The sequence below is a fragment of the Leptidea sinapis genome, chromosome 2 (assembly GCF_905404315.1).
Source record: "Leptidea sinapis chromosome 2, ilLepSina1.1, whole genome shotgun sequence".
NCBI lineage: Eukaryota > Metazoa > Arthropoda > Insecta > Lepidoptera > Pieridae > Leptidea > Leptidea sinapis.
The window spans coordinates 21,102,266-21,118,610 of NC_066266.1; the positions used below are offsets into that span (position 1 = coordinate 21,102,266).

Below are 16,345 nucleotides of genomic sequence, written 5' to 3' on the forward strand. Positions count from 1 at the left end.
TGTACAGGACAACGTCTGTTGGGTCCACTAGTCAATCTATAATACTGCAATAAATCATAGTTTATTTATTAATAATAATATCTTAGTGATGCTTGTTTTGCACACCGTACCAAAGCGACGATGTGACGTCATTGACGTCCATAGATAATATAAACTAACGGCCGTTTTCAATAACCTATCTATCCTTAGTTAAACTTACTAGAGGTAGACAAATCGATCCTTTTACGCTTACTTAAATTGCAATAACTTTTCAACATAAAGCATTGGACTATAACTATATTAGACATGACTTTGGATAGATAAGATCTTGTCATTAACGGCCGTTCCCAATATACTATCTACAGATAGAGATAAATTACTACCTTCTACTGTCAGTAATAAGCTGTTAATAATCTGAAGCTGTCCCAATATACCCGATAAGTCATTCTTATCGCCTTATATTGGGACGCGTGAATTGCAATTTCCATACAGACTTCTATCGCTGGTAAGCTATACGTCGTCCCATTGACAGACAGCGTGTACGAATAAGATGAGTTACCGTCGATAAGTTTATTGGGACAGAAAAGTCAACGATAGTTGCGATTTTTATCTCAAGTATGAGATAGACTGAATACTGGGAACGGCCGTAAATCAATCAATAATATTGACAAATAAATCGTAGTTTATGTATTAATAATAATATCCTAGTGATGCTTGTTTTGCACACCGTACACAAAGAGCCTGTGTGACGTCATCGACGTCAGGTCCACAGATAATATAACCTGGTTATAGCTCTTAAAACTAAACCAATATGTTTATTTTGAAATTGTTGGTAACGCACTACACCTCGGCGATTCGAGTGACTTAACATGGACATACCGACTCGAATAAATTAGTTTTTAGCATCGTGTTGTAAGAGTACAATACAGTATTTGATGTGTGGAACATGTCTGTCTTCAATGTGGCGGAACGATCAACTAAACGAACCGTGTCAAATTTTCCTTGACAGAACAATTATATTTTGCGAAATAAAATCAAATGGAGTTTTAAATACTTACCGTCTTATTCATAATCACTTAGCGGAGATTTAAAAAATCGCTAATATACGCTTGTTAAGAAATGGTATTCATAATCGCATATTAGAGCTAAAACGCTTATTATCTCTTCGATAAAGCTGACGTGACTTATAGTAGCTAGGACCCTTCTATACATCTATTTGAAGCACTCGAACGCTAAAAAACATGGCCGACATCGATGAGCTGTTCGTTAGCTTCCCGCTCAAAGTTGTTGGATATCCGTCATGGATTGACAACCGACAGACTTCAAAACTTTGATTTTTGAAGTTTGATATCATTTTGACATCGACTTTTGACAACTGACAAACTATTAACATTGAAAAGATGTCTGTTTCCATTGACAGTTTCTCATTAAATTAGTTAAAATCATGTTTTTTTTTGCACGAAATGGCAACATTGCGTACTGTAGAGACGTATTAGTAATGGAAGATTTATCATACGAATATGAATTAGGAATTTTATCGAACGTTCGATAGGCTTAAAATTCTTTATAACTAATATAGCTTTATACCTTCGATAAGCGTTTTATTATGAATAAGGCAGTAACTCTTTTATTAGCTTCATACGTATGTTATTATGTAACAGAATCTTTGAACATGATTTTGAACCCCTTCAAAATTTGGCTTACTAATTAAGGACCGATGACAATTCAATATAACAAAAAAAAACTAAAAAATAAATAATAGTTACAATATTCTTTTAACAAAAAAACAACCGCCCTCTTAAACACTATTCCAAAACAATAGATATAAATGTGCACTAAAAAGTGTAAAAATAATTGCGTATTTTTATAGAATCTAATTAATTAATCTAATTCTAGATAACATTACTGTTATGTTTGGAATCAGTGTCCTTCCGCCGCGACCCGCTCTCGCCTCCTCACGACTCAAGCACATCTCACCTATAACTATGTATGTAGTAAAAAAACCTATCTTAGATGACTCCATAAATTTGAATTATCAAAATCGGTTCACCCAGTCTAGTTTTGAGGTAACAAACATAAAAAAAAACATACCGACGAATTGAGAACATCCTCCTTTTTTGAAGTCGGTGAAAAACTAAAAAAATACGCTTTTATTGTAAATCCCAATAAAAATAGAAAATTAAAATTATTAGTAAATTTTGAATTTTTTTTGCGTCGACACATTCCCGCTGCAACCGTTACCGAGTTAGGGCATTCAGCCCGATTACTGTTTGAATATTAGTCGTGTAACGCATGAGTTGAATGCAGAGTACAGGAATGCGATAGTGCTGTGACCTAATTATAATTGCTTACGATAATAATGAGTGTGTCGATAAATTTAAACAATGCTTCAAGCTTACCATTTTACGCTAGGTTATTATGATGAATAATTTTTTTAAATTAAGTCTAAAATTTTTTGTTCTGCCTTTCTTAGCACAAATGTCTCATACATTTTTCGCCATTTCACGTGCTTGGCTTTGACGAATAAAAGGGGTTAAAACTTTAGTATTAAAACGCGATAGCACGGTAAGGGCCGGAACTCATTATAGTTTTTTTTTATGATAAAAAGGGCCTTTATAATTAATAATATTTGTGTCGTCCTCACTTTCTTCATCATCACTTTGAGCTCGTGTATTTGGTGACAGCCTTGGTGCCCTCGCTCACCGCGTGCTTGGCCAGCTCATCGGTCAGCAGGAGTTTCACGGAAGTCTGCACCTAACGGGATGTGATCGTGGAGCGCTTGTTGTAGTGCGCAAGACGTGACATTGTATTTACAAAGTGCTCAAGCAGATGATAATTGCGTAACTTTCCTTCCTCTTGTACTTCTTATTTTTCTTATCAGTCTTGGATATGTTCTTTTGCGCCTTACCGCTCGTCTTCGGTGCCATGATACGATCAAGTATTAGTAAAAGTACTAGACTAGAGTCAGAACTGTGTGTGCATTACAGCTTCGCTGTGCAGCGCGTTGCTTCACGTCGCTAGACGGTACCTATCGCATTACAACCGCAGTAAGTGACAGCTCGCATCATTTCTATACTTGTTCGCTTGCGAGCAACAAGATGTGCGATAGTGACGAGGATTTGGTCATTATTTCTTTATTGTGTGCACATTAAGAACCAATTATTGAAGATAGAAAAAAAAGATCTCAAAGTCGAATAAACTTTATTAAACTAAGCGCTTTTGAATCGTCACTATAAATATTTCCTTTAAATTACTGAATCTAACATATGTTATGTAAAAAGTAGAGCTCGTGAGAAGAACATACAAGAAAATCAACGGCCTCTGTTTTCAATCAATAGAGTATCTTACAATGGCAGGCATTTATTTTCTCAAAATTGATTCCTTTAGAATTCTTTTTGATGTCATTTCTTATACTACTGGATACTACTACCGCTTCGGAAACAAATGGCGCTCTGAGAGAGAAGAAGCGGCGCAAGAAACTCTCCCAGCATTCTTTTTTTTGCGCTCTTTTCAATAAAAATATACAATATTGTACAGTCATTTCGATCGCCATAAAATAATCACAATCTAGTCCCAGGCTGTCCGATCATTTAGATATTCAGTAGTGGAGTAATAGGATTTACGACAGAGCCATTTTTTTATAAAACATTTAAATTTATTCATAGATAATGCCTGAACAGTGGCTGGGACTTTATTGTAGAAGTGTATACATTTTTACCCTTAAAGCTATTATGTATCTTATGAAGCCTACTAGAATTAGTTACAAGCAATCCCTTATTTCTAGTGTTATAATAATGAAAATCACTATTAAGAGCAAAAAGGTGACGATTTTTGTGAACATATATTAAATTTTCATAAATGTACTGACAATGAACAGTCATACTATTTATTTCTTTAAATTTTTCTTTGAGAGATAGGCTGTTATATACAAAATAAATTAGCTTGTAAAGGGTATGCATCCAATATATGAATATTTTTACATACAGCGACGCGCTGCTTGTTGTGTCTCATTGAGAGTCAAATAAAAAAGGCATAAAAGGCATTTATTTTCTCGAAATTGACACCTTTAGAATTCTTTTTCATGCCATTTCTAATATACTATATACTACTACAGCTTCGGAAACAAATGGCTCTCTGGGAGAAAAGTGGCGCAAGAAAAACTCCCAGCATTAATTTTTTGCGCCCTTTTCAATAAAAATATACAATATTGTACATTTCTATCGCTATTAAATAATCAGAATCTAGTCCCAGGCTGTCCGATCACTTAGATATTCAGCAGTGGAGTAATTGGATTTAAGACGGAGCCATTTTTTTTATAATTCATTTAAATTTATTTATAGATAATGCCTGAACAGTGGCTGGGACTTTATTATAAAAGTGTATACATTTACCCTTAAAGCTATTATGTATCTTATGAAGCCTACTACAATTAGTAACAAGCAATCCCTTATTTCTAGTGTTATAATCAATATGCCGCGACGCGTAGTGCAGCACCGCTCTAGTCACCGTGCACCGTAATGCGTTCCAGCGTACGATAAGTCGATAACTGTCAAGGACGGCACATCACTACACTGTAGTCGTAGGTGAGGCGTGCGGCAAACGGGGGGATATGCTCCCGCTATTTACCACAGGCCTCAACTGCATTCAACTCACGCGCTAACTGTAGATTGAAGTGTCCAGCTCTGTATGGATACGCCTGTATGTGTTTTGCTCATAGTCCAGTGTCCAGCAATGTTTTTGATTTTTTTATGGCAGTAAGGGACGAGACGAGCCGGACGTTCAGCTGAACGCTCGTCACGTTGAGATATAAGAGGTTAGGTCTCATTTGCCCAGTAATTACACTAGCTACGGCGCCCTTCACCGAAACACAATAATGTTTACACATTACTACTTCACGGCAGAAATAGGCGCAGTTGTATTCTTATAAATATTATCTATTCAACGAAATTCTATATAAATTGCCGTAGTAAAGCAGTAATGTGTAAGCATTTATGAGTTTCGGTGGGAAGGGCGCCGGAGCCAGTGAAATTACTGGGCAAATGAGACTGCGGCACTGCATTGTAATGGGCAAGGCGAATCAATTACCATTAGCTGAACGTCCTGATCGTCCCGTCCCTTATTGTCATAAAAAAAATATTGGTCACATTGCCAACCAGGTTGGTCCTAGAAGAATATAATATTGAACTACCCTCGATATTTTTTTTTTGATTTCAGGTAATTCGTGGAGTCCACATCGAGCCACCACATCTTGTGAAGAAGAGAAGCATAGACCAACCCTTGAGGATCAGCATTGTTTACGATCATTCTGTATATAGGTGAGATTCCACACAATTTTTTTTCGGGTAGTTAGTGGTTTTACCCCGTTTTTTGAAAATCGAGTTTTCATCAGATCTCAACGTTTTAAGGTCCTGGTGTCTTTTTGTCTGACTGCATGTGGGTGTGTGTGTGTGTATGTGTTGCCATTCGAAAGGGCTTGACCAAACTGATATATTTAATACAATTTATTGAAGTAGGCGTAACTTTGCGGAAATCCATAATTATACAAATAATTTGAGTTTGAGACATTTTTTTTTTAGTCTCGTGGCATATTATGGCGAGGCGGCACGTCCTGAGGATGCCTCGTGTAGAGGCGAGGCACGTGTCGAATTGTTTAAAGACAAATATTGGCGGAATTAACACTAAAGAAAACTCAAATCATTTGTATATTTAATACAATTCGGACCGATAGATTTTGAGAAAGCTCAAAAAAACTACAAAAAAATTTCTCAAGGTTTTTGAGAATAGTTTTTAAACGGCCTTATCGATCTACTGAACACCGCATGAAAATCGGTTTATTCATTGCTAATAAACATAGCATAGCTAACACTTTGAGCTCGAAGAGCTCATAATCGTCATAAGTACAGTTTAGCGGTTAGGTATGCAATTAGCGGGAAGTTGCAGGGATGACCTTTAGGGTCAACCGTTTTCCTAATTTAGTTATATCATCATCATAATCAGCCGAAAGACGCCCACTACTGGAAAAAGGCCTCCCCCAAAGATCTCCACCATGATCGGTCCTGCGCTGCCCTCATCCAACCTACTCCAGCGATCTTGACCAGTCGGTTCATCTTGTGGAGGCCTACCAACACTACGTCTATCGATACGTGGTCGCCATTCGAGAACTTTACTGCCCCAACGGCGTTCTGTCCGTCGAAATATATGCTCTGCCCACTGCCACTTCAGTTTCGCAATCAATTGTGTTATGTCGGTGACATATTTTTTTTTTTTTTTATGAGAATTTTGTGAGTTAATTTTTTTTAAGGGAGACCGCTGAGTTTCGCTATTGTTACTGTCACTTGTCTTGTCCTCGTAGTCCTGACTCGTAATAGTATTAATATTGGCAACGGGTTATCCTGCCGCAGGGAATTTGCCGCTCTTAATATACCAGCTGTGTTAGAGCCAAATGGTATTACCCGCGGCGATGGCAAGCGTCCTGATGGAATGACGCTGGTGGCTTGGGCACGGGGAAGGGCGCTGGGACGCTACTTGCGTCGACACTCTGGCTCCTTCTCATGTCCAAGTTACGTCAGTTGGTGCTGGAGCTGCTGCTTCGACTGCCGAAGACAGCAAATATGTCCGTCTCAGTGACTCAAACATCTTTGTGCCGTTTGGTGTCGAGACACTTGGCCCGTGGGGCCCAGAGGCGCGTTGCGTGTTCAAAATACTATCTTCGCGCCTCAATAAGGCTACTGGAAACCTAAGCGCTGGCAGCTATCTCGGTCAACGGATCAGCCTTGCTATCCAACGCGGAAATGCTGCTAGTATTCTTGGTACGATTCCACGTAATGATAGTTTTAATTTTATGTTGTCATAGTATTGTAAATATAGTTATAAGATTTTTTTTTTTTTTTAATAAATTAATCCTAATTATAGGCAACTCTGTTTTATATATGTTATAATAATTTGTTTTGTTTCAGGCTACAGCAAGAGAAATTTGAAATGATTAATGTGAGTATTAACATAACTTTTTTTTATAACAATAAAGCGATGTGACGATCGCAATTCAGCTGATGGTAATTGATGCCCTCTGCCCATTACAATGCTGTGTCGCTCGGGTTTCTTGAAAAACCGAAAAATTCTGAGCGGCACTACAATTGTGCTCGTCACCTTGAGACATAAGATGTTAAGTCTCATTTGCCCAGTAATTTCACTAGCTACGGCGCCCTTCAGACCGAAACATAGTAATACTTACACATTACTGCTTCACGGCAGAAATAGGCGCCGTTGTGGTAACCATAATCTAGCCGGCTTCCTGTGCAAAGGAGCCTCCCACTGGTAAAACAAGATTTTATAAACGATACGTCACTTGAACGGTTGGCTCAGTTGGAAAGAACGCTCGCACGGAACGCGAGAGGTTGCGGGTTCGAGTCCCTTATCGTTCACAAAATTTGTTTTCAGTTTTCTTTGTGTAATTAATCCCAGAAGTGAGGGTTATCACTAAAAACATAACAAAATGAATATATTTGTTTATATTTCATAGACATTCTACTCTTTAATAAAAAAATAATGAAAGCAGAAGTTTATTTCCAAGTCCTTCAAAAAAAGAGCGTACACCTTCCTTAAAGGCCGGCAACGCTCCTGTGATTCCTCTGGTGTTGCAAAAATTGTGGGCAGCGGTGATCACTTAACACCATGTGACCCGTACGCTCGTTTGACCTCCTATTCCATAAAAAAAAGTTTAAAATGAGTAAACGGTTTGTTGTTCTGTACAGAAAACAATACTACCGGAAGCCGTCAAGTTCTGGGAGCAAGCGTTAAAAGTGAGGAAAACAGGAGGACCAATTAAACTTAATAGGTAAGTGGTAAGGTAAGGTATTACAAGCAGGCCCGACAATCTTTGTTCTGTACATAATAATTAAAATACTGTTTTATTATGAATTTGTCAATAGTATTTCATAGCGATCGTGATTATACTGCAAAGAAAACTGGCGGAGGTGTCATGATTTGTTGTAAAAGAAATCTACTTGCTCAAGAGAAATCGGAATGGTCATGTATTGGCCTAGAATCACTTTGGATTACCATACCGAGTAGTACACTGGGATCCCGTAATCACCGTCAGCTTCATGTCGGTGTTGTTTATATGCCACCTGATAAAAATCAGGCCACAAATCTTGTGACATTTACAGCAGCACTCTCTAATTATTTAGTTAACAATCAAAACGATAATGTACTTCTATGTGGGGACTTCAATCTATCTCACGTGAAATGGTCTCAACAGGGGGTAACTCACTTAAAAAAAGGTTCAATAGGTCTTCAAAATGCTGCCATAGAATTTTTGGATATGTGCAGCATAGCTGAGCTGGAGTAATACAACTTTCTTACTAATACAGCACATAATACTCTTGACTTAATATTTTGCAATTTCCAAATTGATATACTGAGAGCTAAGCAGTCACTCGTTCCAGAAGATAATTATCACCCGTCCTTAGAAATAGACACAACTGATCTTAATATTAAATTTTTGAAAAATAAATCTATCTCTCGCTTTAATTTTCATAGATCAAACTTTATTGAAATAAATGAAGGCCTTTCCAAAATAAACTGGCATAACAATCTACTAGGAGACAACATCAACGACATACTTGATATATTTTATAAGCAAATTAATAATCTGATAGCTCTGTTCATACCTAGAATTACAAATAAATCATCATAAAAATTTCCATGCTGGTATAGTAGAGCACTTATACACGTGGTAAAAGATAAATTAAAACTTCACTAAAAATGGAAAAAATATAAAAATCCGCTAGATTTCGATGAATTTTGCTTACTCCGTTCAAGACAAAAACTTTTACAAAAAAAATGTTATAAATTTTATATCGATCGTATGCAAGAATATATCAATAAAGATCCTACTCGTTTATGGTCATACGTTAAATCCCTAAGAACGGGTAATATAGGTCATCCTAACACTATGTCATACAACGGAAAAGATTTCAATAATGAGACCGAGATATGCTCTGCTTTTAGTCAACACTTCAAAAGTGTTTTTGAAAATCCCGCAGATTCCTATGATGATTATGAACTTCCATAGGGTTGCCTAAACAACGAACTTATATCGAAAATATCAGTAGATGCACATGAAATAAAACGCATTCTGAAATCACTCAAAATAAATAAGGGCGCGGGCAGTGATGGAATACCTCCAGTGTTTCTTAAAAATTGTGCCGATACTTTAGCTTTACCTTTATCAATTATATTTACCTTGTCTGTTAATCGTTACGGAGAGTTCCCTGCAAAATGGAAAGAGGCCCTCATTGTGCCAATATACAAAACTGGACAACGAAACCAGATCGTTAACTACAGACCTATATCAATCCTCAACTCGATGGTAAAAAATTTCGAGATTGTAATACAGAAGCGTATTACACCTCTCGTACATAAATTTATACCACCAGAACAACATGGTTTCATGAAGAGGCGCTCTACTGTTACAAACTTGTCTGTGCTTGTTAATTACACTGTCGATAAAATGAGTAAAGGAAAACAGGTGGATGTTATCTATACGGATTTTGAAAAGGCTTTTGACCGCGTGGATCACATTATTCTGCAAAAAAAAATTATATGCGCTTGGTATAAGAGGTGATTTACATAGATGGCTTTACTCCTACATAATAAACAGGAGACAGGCTGTAGTTCTGGGTGGTGCCAAAAGTGATTTTATATATGCGTTATCTGGAGTTCCACAGGGATCTATTTTAGGACCATTGCTGTATAACGCATACTTATTTGACATATTTACCTGTTTTAAACACGCACGTTTCTTGATGTATGCAGATGATAAGAAAATTTACTATGCCATTGATTCAACTACAGACTGTCATCTCATACAAAAGGATTTGAATAATCTGGCAGTATATTACACGAAGAATCGCATATGTATAAATGGCAGCAAATGCCAAAAAATAACATTCACGAGGCAAAAATGTCCGATTAAATTTACGTACAAGATAGGTGACTCCTTAATAAAAGAAGTAAAGTAAGTTCGGGATCTTGGTGTTAAACTGGACTCTAAATTAACTATGTCTGAACACATTGAAATTATAACTAATGGAGCCCTTAAACGACTCGGATTTATCAAACGTACATGTAGTTCTTTTACAAATATAACATGCATAAAAACTCTGTACTCAACATACGTAAGGAGTATCCTTGATTATGCATTATGTATTTGGTCACCTCACTATGCAGTACATATAAACAAAATTGAGTCTATACAGAAGAAGTTTGTCAGATTCTTGTGCTTCAAGGATTACTCTCATTTCGACACCTATTACGATGTCTGTGTACGCTTTGGAATGGAACCTCTGTTTATACGGCGGAAAAAAAGCGATATACTGTTACTCCATATGTTATGGAATAACCTTATAGACTGTTCGGAATTATTAGAATCTATATATCTAAGCGTACCGGACTACAGAACCCGTCACACTTCCTTGTTTCACGTCCCCCAAGTAACTACAAATTATGCCCAGAACAATATTTTAAAACGTATAACATACTTATATAATACCGAGTACGCAGGTACTGACATTTTTGCGACGTCTAAGCAACGCTTTTTACACGAAATCTCAATACTTAAAACACACGAAAATAAAATTGTATAACATAAACACGAAAACACTCAATCAGCTACACCCTCACTCACCTACACTATACACACACACACACACACACCTCTTAAATAATATTATTATTAACGTATGTAATAATATTAGCATTAAATAACAGATGTATACCTATTAAAGTTTTGTAACTATTATTCTTAATCCTAAATTGGCATATTTGTAAAATTATTTGTAAGTCTATTGTAATGGTGTATAAAGCTGTTGGATTATTAGTAAATAAATAAATAAATAACATCGAGAACTATTTCGTAAAATATGCTCCCTGTTGTTATAATAATGAAATTGTTTCACAGCAGAACTTTCAAAGCGTGCCTCAATAATATCTCTCATAGAAAATATGTCCATACAAAATATTGGGAATAAAAATAATTATGGGCTCGAATCGAAATAAAAACTATCCTATCTCTCTCAACTTGGACTAAACTGCACCCCATTAAATCGATACGTTAGTTTAGGAGGTCACTGGAAACAAACACTGGATTTAAATATATTAATATTGATTTGTTAGGAACACACATAGCCCAAAGAAAGTAGCGCCATCTAGCGTCAACCAATAAAACCACTCAAAGAACAAAGACAACATGAAACCCCCTACTCATTACTAGATGGCGTTAGATGCACTACTGTGGAACTTTATAGAAGTATAGTCTCGAATACCGGGTACAGATAAAGACCCGTAACGCTCCTGTGATTCCTCTGGTGCTACAAGAAAATGTGGGCGGCGGTCATTACTTATCAGCAGGTAACCGATACGTAGGGTTGTCAATTGTAGTCTAAAATAGAGTATTGTACATTTTATCATGTTGGCGTAGTCTATAATCTATATCACTCAAATAAAATTTGAAAATCAACAAAATTTTATGAACGATGCGACTCGAACCCACGACCTCCGGCGTTCCGTGCCGGTGCTCTAACCAACTGAGCTAACCGTTCGAGTGACGTATTGTCATAAAATCTTGTATGCTTTGTTCAACTCTCAGGCCGTGACTTCATCTACAGGATCTACTTTACAGTTGATAACCTGCTCAACCACAATATTTACACATAAGGAAATTGAACCTCATATGTCGCTTTTGTAAATCTAAACAATAAATAAACCTCACTTCTAGGATTAGTAAACAAATAAAATTTGAAAAACAACAAAATCATCGCTTTAAAAACATTACAAATTATCCATACCACTAATAAAGTATGTTAAAATACTATTATTTACGCAATGCTTACTATACTAGTGCCGGTCGAGTAATAAGTATTATGCAAATCCATTATCATTAACAAAAAGTCGACTATTTACTGTTAATCATCATCTTCAGCCGGAAGAAGAAGCGTCGTTTACATAATCACTTACCCAGGGTTATTATAGAAACGGAGGAGATCCCGAAAGTTAAAAAAAAAGTTAAAAATGTTTCTAATAGATAAGACATACTATACAATCAGTGATTACCTTACGGAAATTTTTTAACTATTATAAATATTGTTTTTGACATCTATTTAGTTGTTTGACATTTAGATTTTCGCCATATAATAATTAATATCCGGACGACCGAGCCTTGCTCGGATTTTTAAGAATGTACAAAACTTGAACAAAAAAAAAAACTAATAGGACATCTGGATTCGAACCGGGGTCTTCCGCTTTCCGGATCACCCAATGTCCCATCTGAGCTATAATAGTCTTGTATATAGTGGCGAAATTTACCTTTGTATTCTAATGTTATTGTAGCTGTTTCTCATTCAAACATGGATAAAACCATTTTTTTTTTAATTGAAACCTAGCTAGATCGATTTATCACCCCCGAAATCCCCTGCATACTTAATTTTATGAAAATCGTTTTAGCCGTTTCCGAGATTCAGTTTATATATATATATATATATATACAAGAAATATGCAAGTATTGCTCGTTTAAAGATATAAGATAAGATATTAATGAACATTAGACATCTTAGATGATAATATTAACAACATTATGTAATAGTATAGTAATATGTTTTTTTTTTTAATGTTGCATGCTGTAACTAAGCAGAGTTTGGCTGCTCATATATTTTCGTAGATATTCAACACCTGTATGTCACCCAAATTCGCAAATAAAGAAAATTGAATTGAATTGAAAAAAGACGTCGCATAGCTCGACGGACTGAAATGGCCGTCGGTCGGTGCAGTAAAGTCCTCGAATGTCGACCACGTACCGGAAGACGCAGTGTTGGTAGGCACACACAAGATGGACCGACGATCTGGTCAAGGCAGCGTGGGACCGATCGTCGTGTTTTTTGCCTTATTGGACGTCATCCGGCTGAAGTGATGATATTTTCATGATATTAATTTTGCAAGTAATACTATAACTAGGAAATTATTTTAAAATCTGCGAATGTAGTCTTAATTAAATTGTTATTATAATTAAATAGTCTTCTTTCTCTCCATAGATTAGTACTATCTTATATCTTTAAACGAGCAATTCTTGTTATATACGAGGGCTGCACTAAATGTATCGGGAATGGAATATTTCCACTGTTCCTGTCATATTAAGATCTTTTTAATTGAAATCTCCTTGGTTTTAAAAATCGAATACCATTTATTTATTTAAAAAAAGATTCTAGGTCTTGTCACAAGGTCTTTTCAAACTTGTTTAGTCGTTGAGAAAATGGAATTGACTCGAGAAAATTCTAGAGCGATGATTTATTATGACTTTCGAAGTGGTTTAACACAAAAACAGTGTGTTGACCGGATGATTTCTGCATTTGGTGATGAAGCCCCATCCAAAACCACAATTTATCGCCGGTTTGCTGAATTTCAACGTGGACGTGTCAAGATCCTTGACGGGGATCATCACTGAGCTACGATTTCGAGATATATATAAATTACCTGACACGTTGTTTGTCCGCGATGGAGTCCTAAACTAATGAACGGATTTTAATAGGGATTACTTCATGGAGTGCAGTTTAGTCCAACTTGAGAGATAGGATAGTTTTTATTTCGATTTGGGACCCGTAATTATTTTTATTTTCAATATTTGTTTTGTATGGGCATATTTTCTATGAGAGAATTTGGTGACGCACGGTTTGACAGTGCTGCTGTGAAACAATTTCATTATAGTTAACAACAGGGAGCATTCTTGATGTCTGAAAATATTATTGGCAAATTCCTATAAAACAGTATTTTTTTTATTATCTACAGAACAACGTCTGTCGGTTCAGCTAGTATATATATATATATATAATCAAAATCTCGGAAGTTCCAACGATTTTCGTAAAATGATGTATCAAGGGATTTCGGGGACGATAAATCGATCTATCTAGGTTTCAATTTAAAAAAAAACAGCCACAACAACATTTTATCTGTGTTTTAATGAGAAACTGCTACAATAACATTAGAATACAAAGGTAAATTTCGCCACTATATACAAGACTGTAATAGCTCAGATGGGACATTGGGTGATCCGGAAAGCAGAAGACCCCGGTCCGAATCCAGATGTCCTATTAATTTTTTTTTGTTCAAGTTTTGTACATTCTTAAAGATCCGAGAAAGGCTCTGTCGTCTGGATATTTTTAGTTTAAATATTTTTACAGCACTTAGACTCTCTGTGAGTTCGCATATGCACGCCGAGACTCTCGCAGAGTATTTGCAAATCACATATTTTGCACGCAATATATTCGATCGGATCAAAAGGCGTATGCGCACGAACATGATCGAAGCACATTTCAGCTACGACGAAATAAACATCACATTCTGCGCATTTGATTAAATTAGAGTTCGTTCGATTCAATTTAGACCTTTTGTCATCATGAGATTTTCTAGTTCTATCAGGATCTGTTTTCAGGGTAATTTCAAGAGATTCAACTCCCATTTGGGCTGCATCATTTGGATGAATGACTTTGATTGTGTATTTATTTATTTATTTATTAAAGATACAATGTAACATAACAGATTAAATCTAAAGCGTTACAAAGATATAATACTAGAGAAAAAACAACAATGAAAATTATAAACTAGTTATCGTATTCTATAGAGCTTACAGGCATCATACTCTCAAATCTTTTCTTACATTCTTTGACCAAACATTCCATCGAGCTGGCAATTAGATCACACTGTGGTGCTACCTCAAGTACAGAGTTTAGAAGACAGATGGCTCGTATTACAGGCGTGTGCTTATGCGCTTCAGTGCGTGCAGGTGGCTGCGCTAATAGTGCGTGTCGCCGCGCGCGTACGTACGAGGTCGGTACAAAGAAACGCAACAAACGTTGTAATAAGTATATGCAGTCCACTCTGCCCCGAATTATTTTGAGAACAAACTTAGTAAGAGCTACGTTCCTACGTAACTGCAGTGAATCAAAGCTCAGATGTCCTTGTAAAAAGAGTGATGGGTATATAAATGGATAGTATCCATATTGCCTCTTATACAAATGTCTAAGGAATTGTTTTTGGACTTGTTCAATCATTAAAGTATATTTGCTCTCATGTGGGTTCCAAACAACTGAGTTGCACTCAAGAATACTACGGACTAGCGCCATATAAAGGGTACGAAGTGCTTGGTCCGTCGTGTAATCATGACGTCATGACCAATAAAACTATTTTGAGGTTATATTTTTGCAATTCGCGATAGTTGCCTTAACAATCTATTAAAATCTATTATGCATTGAAGTTAATTCCAGATAACTTGACTTTTATTCATATTGTTATTAAAACATATACGTAATGACATAAATCAGCAATCCACATTCGTGTTACACCTACAAACAAGACACTAGTCTTAGAGGAACTAGACGTCGAGTCAGAACGAGAGATTTAACCCACCAAATGCTTAGTAGGTACACATATGATCACACCAACTGAACGCAAGTAATTTTACATATAACTTAAGGCTTGCATTTACGAGAATTTATTCAAGGGCTTTGCTAAGTACAGGAATGCTCGCAAAACGTTGAAGTAATATTAATAATATTACGTAAGTACCCAATTAATAAACAAAAACAAAATTGATTCTTTTTTTTTATGAAAATCAGGGACGAGACGAACAGGACGTTCAGCTGATGGTAATTGATACGCCGTGTCCATTGCACAATGCAGTGCCGCTCAGGATTATTGAAAAACACACAAATTCTGAGCGGCAATACAACTGCGCGCGTTACCTTGAGACATAAAATGTTAAGCCTCATTTGCCCAGTAATTTCACTAGCAACGGCGCCCTTCAGACCAGAACACAATAATGTTTAACTACTTCACGGCAGAAATAGGCGCCGTTGTGGTACCCGTAATCTAAGCCGGCATCCAGTGCAAGGGAAACTGGTAATATGGTTGAATCTTTATTCGCCTTTACCTTAGATATATTCTTGGTTTATCTACGCCTGAATCTTAACAACATCCTAGCTACGCCCTTGGAATTATTAAATTGCAGGGCCAATTTTCAAACAGTCCTAACTCTTAAGGTATTTAATTCTATTGGCTCTTGGTATTACGTCACTTTATAATGTATTATGTACGAGCACCGTGCTCCACTCTACTATCAAAGGAATAGCTCTAATAAAAATTTTGAATCATATTTGAGTCAACGAAAGCAAATTGTCAATCATCAAAGTAAGCCTTAATTATACGCAGTGACTCAAGGCTCAATCTTAGGACCCCTTTTATACTTAATTTACGTCAACAATATTCATAAAATTGGCTTGTACGGTCAGATTAAACTTTATGCTGATATCACTTGCCTTTT

General features: G+C 36.3%; 1 protein-coding gene across 1 annotated transcript in view; it reads left to right on the forward strand.

The window, feature by feature from the left end:
- Positions 1 to 3,077: 3,077 nt before the first annotated feature.
- Positions 3,078 to 16,345, forward strand: part of LOC126973585 (leishmanolysin-like peptidase) — an 85,179-nt gene continuing 71,911 nt past the window's right edge. Inside the window, exons 1-4 of the mRNA XM_050820913.1 lie at positions 3,078 to 3,101; positions 5,194 to 5,294; positions 6,936 to 6,966; positions 7,731 to 7,813. Coding sequence (XP_050676870.1) covers positions 3,078 to 3,101; positions 5,194 to 5,294; positions 6,936 to 6,966; positions 7,731 to 7,813 — 239 coding nt within the window. The remainder of the gene's footprint in view (positions 3,102 to 5,193; positions 5,295 to 6,935; positions 6,967 to 7,730; positions 7,814 to 16,345) is intronic.